We start from the raw sequence: 11,000 nt of genomic DNA, 5'->3' as shown, positions 1-11,000 counted from the left end.
AAAGAAGAATTTCAAAGAAATAATGCATTTTCACTATATAACCTGTTTAGCCCCGCCCTAGCACTAGAACCCCTGACCCTGGGGTCATGAAATTCACAATTTTGGAAAAGGCAGTCATTTTCAACTAACATATGCACTTGGTTAGTTTATTTAATGCCAAGGACCAGAAAAGAAGAATTTCAAAGAAATAATGCATTTTCACTATATAACCTGTTTAGCCCCGCCCTAGCACTAGAACCCCTGACCCTGGGGCCATGAATTTCACAATTTTGGTAGAGGACTCAATGGTGATTGCAATCGTACCAACAGTTTGACTGCTTGATGTCCAGGAGTAAAGAAGAACATTTTTAAAGATTGCACTAATTTTAGTGGTTTTTGCCCCACCCCCCAGGCCCCATGGGTGCAGGGACCATGAAATTCAAAAGTTTTGTTTCTCTTCACCCATAGATACTTTATGCCAAATTTGGTTGAAATTGGTTCAGTGGTTTCAGAGAAGAAGCTTAAAATTTTCAAATGTTAACGCATGACAAATGACAACGGACGAAAACTGATAGCAATAGGTCACCTGAGTTTACTCAGGTGATCTAAAAATTCATGCATAATCATCCGATATAAGTAAACATTTTTACAAGTAGATATTATGAATGGAGGAAATTCACATTGTAAGCTAAAATTTCAGTTGTTTAATCACTTAATAATCATAAGAAAATTTGTAGCAATATGAATACATATTTGACATCTATGAGTAACGTTCGCAATACAATTTTATACAAGACTAGTATTAACTGTGTAATTTTACCATGCAAGATTGCAAGATTGATTTTTTTAACATAGGCAATACATATTCATGTACATCTACTAAAGCTTATGAGAAAAAAAGGTGCTTTGGAAACTTACATAAGACTAAGGTACAATAAAGAAAACAAAGGAGTTAGATTTTGAATTGAATCTTGGAAATTTAAACTAAGACATACATTGAAGTCTTTTTCTGAGATAGACATTCGGATTTCTGCCATTGCATCTTGAACTTGTCTTCTCATGGTGTGAGTGTATGTCCAATAACCTTAAAAGAAAACACCACACCTTTATTAATACTGTACACACACAAACTCACATTAAGATTTTATGGCTGAGTTTACTCACCATTTTGACCCCGTCTACGTATCCTGGCTTGAGTTTTCCTGCTGGGACTAGATAGGTAGTAATGCTGTACATCAAAGTCCTGGAATCCTGGAAATTTCTGAAACCAAATCACAAGTTAATCACAATGAGAAATATTTAAAATCTGAACATGAATTTGAGTGGAAATGCCTTGCAAGTACAGGAGTGATATATTCTTAAACAGTAAAATAGTATCAATGAAGTTTTAATTAAATTGCATTTATTCATTTAAACTAATTTCATTTTATTTAAACTAATTTCACTTTATTCTTATCGAGTATAATCTGGTGTTATGCGTTATAATCTGCGAAGCGGATTATAAAAAGCAGATTATCTGATAATTTGGCCAAGAATTTCCTCCTTATAATTTAATTTTAAAATAATTAAACAACTTTGGATGTAAAATTATGTTGCTTTTTCAATAAATTTACCGCCTAATACACACCGTAGTAACGGAAGTGATGTGAAGCGAAGGTAATAACTGATACATAGATCTAGCAGCCATGATGTGTGTTTACATGAGGTAAGATCGAGTAAGTGTTTGAAGTTAAAGACACAGTTATTAAATCTTGAATTTTCCATGGATTCCGAGGACTAAATAATTGCATGGATAAGATGATTAAGCTAGTCGTCAAGGGGGTGTGTCCCCATACCAAACCAGATTATACAAAATGTTTTGCGTTCCTTTTTGGAAATCAACCAATGAGAGGCGAGAATATAAACAAAATTAAATTATTCTGCAATGTTACTTACCGAGTCTTCTGCCAGAGATCTGACCAAGAATTTCCTCTTTTTACTCTCAGAGCTTAATCTGTCTTTGACCTCAATACCTAGCCTACTGCACACTGTCTGAAAAAACAAAAAACAAATACAATACTGTATAACTTGGAATATGCAATATAGCACAGGATGAATTCTACTGACTTGACAATTATAAGAAGTACAAAATAGTTTTAATCTATCTAAGTCACCACAAAAGTACAAAACAAGAGGCACAGGGGCCACAGCGCTCACCTGAGCACATCGGGCTTGATGGCGTTTCATTTGAACAAACTAGAAACACTACCTAGGATGATTCCATATAAATATCACTAATCATACTTTGAAGTACTTGAAAAGAAGATTTAAAAGGTTTCCCTATATATCCCTGTAAATTGTCCTCATTATATGCAATACCGTAGCCACGGGGGTTTGAACAAATTTGAATCTACACTACCTGATGGTGTGTCCACATGAGTTTCATTATTTTGCCCAGCGGTTCTGGAGAAGAGAGATTTTTCCTATATATTCCTATGTAAAACTTGGGTCCCAACCATGTATCAACAAAGGCGATAACTACCTGAGGATGATTCCACATGCTTTTCTTTCCTGGCCCAGCGGTTCTGGAGAGAGATTTTTAAAGATTTTTCCATATATTCCTATGTAAACACAGCGTGTAAATTTTAGGGTCATGATTTGCAAAAACTTGTACCTGAGAAAATGAACCAAATCTTGAGCAAATTTTTAAAGATTTTTCCTATATATTTATGTAAAACTTCATTTGGATTATATTTTAGGTTAAAGGCATATACAACCTCTAAAAGGTTTGTTATAATTAATTTAGAAGTTATTTTCGGTGCAAATCTTTGATTTTTTTATATTCCTATGTAATTTGGCCATTTTGGCCCCACCCTTGCGGGGGTTGATTTGAACAAACTTTCTTGCCACGTTGTTGAGTATATTTTCCTGGCTCAGGGTTCTGGATTTTTAAAGATTTTTCCTATATATTCATATGTAACTGTGCATACTAAATTGAAACATAAACGATACCTGAAAATCTTACATGATTTTCATCTTTTAGCGCCAGTGACAAATTTTTACAAAATTTTGGAAAAGGGCGTAAAAATTAATCCCCTTCACCCAAGGATACTTTGTGCTTTGGTTGACCCTAATGGTTCTCAAAAAGATAAAATGTGAAAAGTTTAAAAAATTCAACAATTTACGACGAGTTTAAATCTATCTAAGTCACCACAAAAGTACAAAATAATCTAAATCTGTCCATGTCTGCATATATTCATAGCTTGACATTAGGTTCACTAAACTCAAAGCTCACTTTTGTTATTAAAACTTTGTGAACTTCTTTATCTCATACCCATAAACAATCTGCTGACAGTTCATGAAACATGAAAGCTTCAATCTTAACTATTGGAAAATACATAAGAGGTGCAGTCACACTATGCAACTTTTCCAAACTTCAGTGAGCTTTCCATCCAATTTTTCCAGTTGATCTTCTTTTGACTTAACTCATATCCTGTGACCATACATCTGAGTTTTCTAATGAAAATTGAGACACATCACACCATTTGTGTTGACTTGCTTATTAAATTTCTGCCAAATGACCTTTTTTAAATATGCTTGCATGGTTAGGTCTGCTTGCTCTGCTTATATTATGTTTTATATACCATATATTGTTCAATTAGATATATTACAATCTGTAATGGTAAATCACTTTTTTATTTGAAAATTCTTTTATTTTTGTATAATTATGCTGTATGCCATCTTGTAAAAATATTTTAATTTTCATTTTGTAAGTGTGCTTAAGTTCCTCTGAAGTGCAAAAATTTGTAACTATAGAACATAACCTGTTTTGATTATTTTGAAATCAATGGAGTTTCATTTTAGAAACTTTAAACTCTATACTCAAAATCAACAAAGGCATAATTCATTTCTGCTAAGGCTTTACACATACTGGTGACAGTGACCCAGGTTTCTTTCAGTGAAAAACATTGAAAACATTTAAAAGAGTATATCAAAGGGTACAGTTATTGTGATTTGATCATTGCATCAATCCTGTAAAAAATAAAGTGCCGCGCCACAGCATGATACGCCCGTTTGTAAAAAAACCATTGCAATTTTCTTTGTGTAGTTTAGTGTGCAAGAAAATCACATCAACCTTGGTTCTAATATTTCAATGATTTTTCCATTCCTTAAAATATTTATGCATCCCCTGTGATGTAGTGTGCATAAATTATAATAAATATTACATCACTGATAGTGTTTTAAAGTTTCACTGGTTGTGTTTTTAGACCTTGTCAAATGCCCATCATATTCAAACAATATCAAATTAGTCTTAACAACTTGTGTTCCAATCTATAAATCCAAATTAATTTTGAATTTCAAGAAAAGGCTGGCCATCAACATGACATGAAATTAAAAACCGATGCACCAGCAGTTCTTACTTGTGTGCCAAGTTATATTGAAATCCCTGTAAGGGTACAGATAAGAAAATGCTTTATCCATGGCATAGCCTTCCTACATTAAACTCATTAATTAATCTTTGTGGATTGTGTGTCAAGTTATCATTACTACCAAGAGATGAATGGTGTTTTAAAGGAATTTCTACCATAATTTTTTTTGAAAACATAAAATACTCAAATATTTTTTTTTTACTTGTGTGCCAGATATTAATGAATAAAACAACAGGTTTTAATATAATTTATATTTAGACATGGCAACACCGTTCCATCCCGACCCACATAAAATTAGTTTTTAAATTATATAATATTACAAAATATCAGATTAGTCTATTATGCAAAATCAAATTAGTTTTAATTACTTTTCATCAAATTCATTTTAAAACTTAAGCTAGCCAACAAGAAGCTATTTTTAATCAAACAGGCTTACAAAAATTTGCAGTGAAATATTATTGCTCAAGGGATACAGATAACACCAATGCCCTGTCAGTTAGCACCTCACACTCAAAACCCATTAATTTCTCTCAATTTGTGTTACATGCAATTTTCTGTTATCAAAATTCAAATTAATCTTGATATATCAGAAATGCATTTTGAAAATAAAGAGCTCATCCAGGGAGAGGCTTTGACAGAATTTCTTACAATTAACATACATTATATTTGTTATAGATTGCTGTCACACACGTATATGCTTAAAAAAATAAGTATTTTCTATCTTATTAACACTTTTTTAATAGGGACAGTGAAATACTCTTACATTATTTGGGATGTGTAAATGAATAGTAAAAACACACATTTTTTTTTAAAAATTTCATTTAAATTAAAGGTCACAGTGACCTTGAAATAAAAAATAAAACGTGACACACCTTCTACCTAAGATGCATAAACTGGCCAAGTTTGATGATTGTAAGTCTTATAGTTTTCTAGTTATGGGCCGGAAAGGATTTTTCCATATTTGGCTATAACTTCTTAATGAAATGTGTACATATTTTCGACCTACTTTTTGTAATGGTCGACACACCTTCTACCCAAGATGCATCAGATGACAAAGTTTGATAATCCTAGACCTAGTAGTATTAAAGTTATGAGCCGGAAACGAAAAAGCTAACAGACGGACAGACGGACGGACACGAAGCCTATAACATAATACGTCCCGTCTTAAGCCGGGCGTATAAAAACACTTACTGCAATCATTCTATTGATCTTCCCCTCAAATCCAGTGCTGTTGTCAATAACGTCATAATATGGATGTCCAACCCAAGCCTACAATTAATAAATCAAAATTTCACCTTTATATTTAATTTGAGAATATAAATCAATGACTCTGAAAAAATATATACATGTACTACATAAATACGATAAAAAAGATAGAGTACTTACTGCTGCGGTCATTTCATCCAGTTGGCGGGCCACCTCTAGGCCCTCGTGACGTGTATTGTGTCCGTCCACGGTGTAGAAAGCCTCCGCCCCATTGGCTGCGGACACCATGTGTATGATCTGGTTGTACCGATTGTCACGGAGCTGAACTGAATTCCAGCCATTTTTCTCCTTCATCTTCTCCCAGTCATCAGCATGCAAATCTAGTTAATATATATACAGACAGTTAATCAACCAAAATAAGTAATTACTACATTACATCATAATGCATGTTATTTCTGCAATTAAATTAGATGGACAATTAATTGTTACTCTTTCAATAACTAAACCTATTACTCCCTTTGATCTTCAATTTTCTGATTCTAAATCAAGAGCTTTATTCCCTGGTCACAATGGATCTCTATAGCATATAAGAGACTCTAGATTTGTCTTTACATTGAATTCACAAAATTTCAATGGAAAAACTTTGAAACACATTTAAATTGAAAATTCCACTGTCTGCAATCTCCACTTAGAACTACTACTACATGTACTAAAGATATTCCCTTAATACTCACAAGCCGAGGCATCCATGAGGCCCCTGTCACAGATAAACAGACAATTCTGTTCAGAGGTGTTGCCAAGTTCAAAAAATGTGTCCTCAATCTGGGTCATTGTTTTAATTATATTCTCCTGAAGCTGGTATGCTGTAAATAAGAATAAAGAAAGTCGAACAATGTCTATATGGGCAAAGGGATCTCATCAGAAAACATGTAATAAAATCTGGAGTTAACTGTTATTCAAGTGCAATTACCTTAATTCATTATTCTGATTTTTTTTTTTACCTTTGACAGTTGTATATTGTATATATACAGTTAGTACATAAATTACTAGTATCTTAAAGACTTATCTGTTATACATTTCTTACCTTCTTCTTTGGTGAGACTAGTAAATTTTACACCACCACTGGAAAAAAAATATAAACAGAATCAAAATTAATTCAATTGATATGAACTTGCCAAACTCCAGTTTATACATGTACATTATAACTGTTGTAAGAGATCCTACAAGTACATCTTTTCTGCGATTTCTGAAGCCAAGTATAATCAATAACTATTAAAAATGGAATATACGTATCAGAGAAAACTAAATACGCGAGTTTTGAGATTGTATCTCTCCTACAATAAAGGAGCAAAAAGTATCCATATCAGCATGGAAGTGGGGCAGGTTGTTAGTGTATTCAAACGTGCATAAATAAATGAATGATGTTTATGGTATTAATAATTCATTTAAATTTTAAAGAAAGATAATAATATTAAGCAGTGATGCATTTGATGATTTTATCGAGCTCAACTAAGAAGAATCATTGTAGTCTTCATAAAAAGTAAAAAAAAAAAAATTCCCTGATTGTTCAAACCTTTTATTAAGATATTTGGGTCTTTGAAGTTATGCTTGAGTTGAAGAGTGCATCCTGACAATCATGAAGCTATGATAAACTAATACAACAATGATGCAATGTATCCAATATTATAAATATTTGTCAAACCTGTCTGTTTACAAGGCAACGAAACTCCCCTCCTCAATGAAAGAGCACACCAAGGGAGATAATCTTGAAACTTGCATATTATATTAAATCAATCTACAAAACTTTATTAAAACCGTCATCTTAAGTACTGCAATTTTATTATATTAAAGCAGTTTTCTCTTCTCAAGACTATGGAATGTTTCCTAAAATCGATGTGGGAGTGCAGTTTCAACTGTAGATGTTTCATTGATATGGGAGTTTTAAAGAAGGGTTTAAATCTACAAAATAAAATATAGCAATATCTCACCTTAGGAATATGTATGCTGTTTCTGGCAATCTGTACACCTTATAAATTAAAAAAATATATTCTACACTGTATAAAATGTAAAGGTTAGGTTATAAATTACCTGATAGACATATCGTATAGTGAATTCTGAATTTGAATCCACTTTCATAGTTAAAGAAAGGGAAGGAAGCAATAAATATTTAATGAACTTTCTGGAACATATTTTAAGTGCTAACAGTAATAAAAAATCTTTTTACTCTATCAACTGTAATTCATATCTTTTGACAGTATAGTGTATCAAATTCATTACTTAATTTACATGTAAGTGAACTTTTTTATCTGCTATATAAATGATGGCGTGGTGGGTCTAGAATTTAAGACAGTAGTGGACATTTCACATTTGTCCTGGCATGTAATCAATCTCCCCCTCAAACTGACAGGTAGACGTGAACTCTGACCCCCCAGAAAGCTTACCTTCCAGTTCATGCTCTCAAAAAACGAGCTTAGGCGGGCCTGGCCTGTGGTTTTCCCCCCACATGGCCCTGAAACACAAACAGAAATGACAAAATCAACTGACATATATTGTCATTAAAATATCTCAAAAATGCAACCCTGGCCGAGGATGGAAACAGACCATTGAAAAGCTCTGTAAACATAACTTGCCTGTCTCATACAACTGAACCCTGTATCATCTACATTTGTATACCTGCTGTGTTGAATAACCTTTTTAAGTTCCTGTATTATTTACCTTATGTCCAAGACTATCTCCTGGTCAAGTCATAAAATCAAAACAGTGTAGGAATGTAAAGGGATCACCTTGAAAATATATTTACTGATCTTATTTTGAATTTTTTTTTTCTAGACCTCTTCAAAGAGTTACCATTTACAAAATTAATTACATACCACAGTATTTATGACTTACAGTTTACTCTCTAATCTCATTTTGTAAAATATATACTGTTTACATGTACCAATACCATTCACTATACATACTTTACAAAGATATATAATATAGATCAATAAATCAATTTATTTACCTTATCAATTAGGGTAACACCTTGGTTTAAATAATTACTGACACTGTACAACGTTAAGGTGGAATAGAGTAAATATACCATTGTCTGATATAAGTATGGTAAGCTTGAATGAGCAAAAAAATATTTATTAAGAATCATTTAGAAGGCATAAATTCTTTTAATGAGAAAATTTCCAGTGTCAGTAACAACATCTACTGAAGTAACAACATGTATTTATTGCAAGCATCACATAACATAATGTAACATAATCCCCTTTCTCTTTTGAGCCCATATGCAACAACTTGTGGAAATCAACATCAAACTAACTGAGAAAAAAAATCCAAACAAACAACATGAACAATAATGAGGAAAAGAAAACATAGATCTAAGCATCAAGGTTGGCCAAAAATCCATTTTTGTTTTTTGGTGGGGCTGCCCTTCAATGGGAGAAAAAACTTTGTACATTTTTCTTTTAACAGAATAAAAAGTGTCATTCTACATTTCATAAGATTGCAAAATATCACTTTGAATAGTTTAAACACATGATATTAAACATGTTAATTAAAAGGGAATTTGTTGAGAAATGTCATTAAATTACCTAAATACAACAACAAACATTGAGCTTCATAAAAATATTCAACTTTTTAAAGTTAATCACATTCACAAACTGAAAATATAACACAAGGAATTAAATAACACACAGGGAAATCTTTACCAAAGTTAAAAAGTTAAAAAGAGTAATAAGTCAATTTGACATTTTTTACCTGTATAATATTTTCTTTTAAAAATATGTCTGTAATCCAACTTTCAAACTAAGCCATATAATTAGCCCACTCACTATAACACTTTACAGTGGTATACTCTTTTGCAGGGCAAATTGATGTTTGACGAAGTTTTTTGTTGATAGATAATTAAATGACGTATATATTAAACAATTGTTTTTACATCACATTTCACAAAAATATATCAATCCGCCCGGCAAAAGAGGTAATGGGTTATTGTGAAAGCCCTATTAAATAAAAATGTTCGCATCAATAAATTAAACATAAAATAGCGCAGAGTTCGTTCGCCCGATATATTCTTCGCCCAGTAAATCTTGTTGTGTTTCATGACCTCTATACCTGGTTCGCCCAATACTTATATACATGTATACTAAGTCTTGTATATATATTTGAATTAAAAAATTAACATACGAGTATAACATTTTTTCTATTTATTTCCCTTACGAACTTGGAATTTTTTTCTCAAATTCTGATACGAAGAGCAATGTTTATTTAGTCTAAATTAATTTTTGATTTGATTCTATATCTAATGTTTTTGATTGACTAAGTGTTTGCACTATAGTTAATTAGATGATTAATATCAATGTAATATGTTAATTAGGGGATATATCCGTGTTATTTTTACAAATTGCGCTATATGTTTTGAAAACAATTAAAGGACTGAGTCTTTAGTAGGTAAGACCGCTGATACTAAAACAGGTTTGACCATATGCATAACGTCTGACAGATACAGTGACGGTCTGTTTTATTTTGAATGTACAAAAAAAAAAAAAAAGGACATAAATTCATTAGATTTTATTCTACTTTATTTTACGGCGAACAGACCCTGTGCGAACAAGTTTTAGGGCAATCGGACTCTGGGCGAACAAAAAATCGGGTGAACGGGAAATCGGGCGAACAATTTTTAGGGCGAACGAACATGGAACCTGCAAAAGAGCAGTACCTCAGTTATTGTGAAAGGGTCTATTAAATAAAAAATTTATCCATCAATAAATTAAACATAAAATAGCGATTTATAAATACAGATAAATCATCACTATATCCTTTGTCCTTCCTTTCAACCCTTTCATTTTTTCAAAAAACTAAAAAATCTAATTCTGTTATTGTAAGTGTGTTTAATGACTTGCTCTTGCTGACCTTTCCCATCCCCAGTATTGATCAGTAGGAATATGTTTTTAATATTGAGCAAGTTAAAAGAGAGGGGAGCCAATGTAGCAGCTACTTCACTCTTGTTCATAGTTTTTGTGGCAAAGTAACCATAAAAGACCCATCAATGCTTTAAGGAAAATAATAGGTACTGCATTCTTTCATCATGTTCAAAGGTATCCAGAGCTACAAAGTCAAAACTTAGACCACGTGCTCGTATCAAGTTTACAAACAAGTTTACAATTATGCAATGGACTTACCCCCCGTGAGCACGACTTTGTACACTTTATTACGATTTTTGCCCTCTTCCTGCGACATCACGAAGATTTGTTGATGGATGTCTGTGTAACCTCGTGTCAACTGAAGGGGAAATCGTAATGCATACCTCCTAAACAAATGGCAGAAGTGTCTCATCCAATAGTAAGAGCGCATGTAATGAGAAATCAAAACAGAGGAAAATATTTTACAGATTCTTGAGCCCGATGCATTTTAGAC

The 11,000-nt window shown here is 32.4% G+C and overlaps 1 protein-coding gene across 1 annotated transcript; it reads right to left on the bottom strand.

Moving 5' to 3' along the window:
• Nucleotides 1–897: 897 nt before the first annotated feature.
• LOC134234728 (TRPL translocation defect protein 14-like) lies at nt 898–10,952 on the bottom strand (the record flags this gene model as incomplete). The annotated part of the gene is made up of 10 exons (XM_062716782.1): nt 10,766–10,952; nt 8,036–8,103; nt 7,583–7,620; nt 6,679–6,716; nt 6,329–6,457; nt 5,775–5,974; nt 5,580–5,657; nt 1,915–2,010; nt 1,144–1,240; nt 898–1,063 (listed from the first exon to the last, which is right to left on the bottom strand). Coding segments are annotated over exons 1-10 (1,082 nt in total), but the record flags the coding sequence as incomplete, so codon positions are not given.
• Nucleotides 10,953–11,000: the final 48 nt, after the last annotated feature.

The sequence above is a fragment of the Saccostrea cucullata genome, unplaced genomic scaffold (assembly GCF_032062105.1).
Source record: "Saccostrea cucullata isolate Sc308-1 unplaced genomic scaffold, CSIRO_AGI_Scuc_v1 ctg3727, whole genome shotgun sequence".
Taxonomy (NCBI): Eukaryota; Metazoa; Mollusca; class Bivalvia; order Ostreida; family Ostreidae; genus Saccostrea; species Saccostrea cuccullata.
This window is presented reverse-complemented; position numbering and strand designations above follow the sequence as displayed.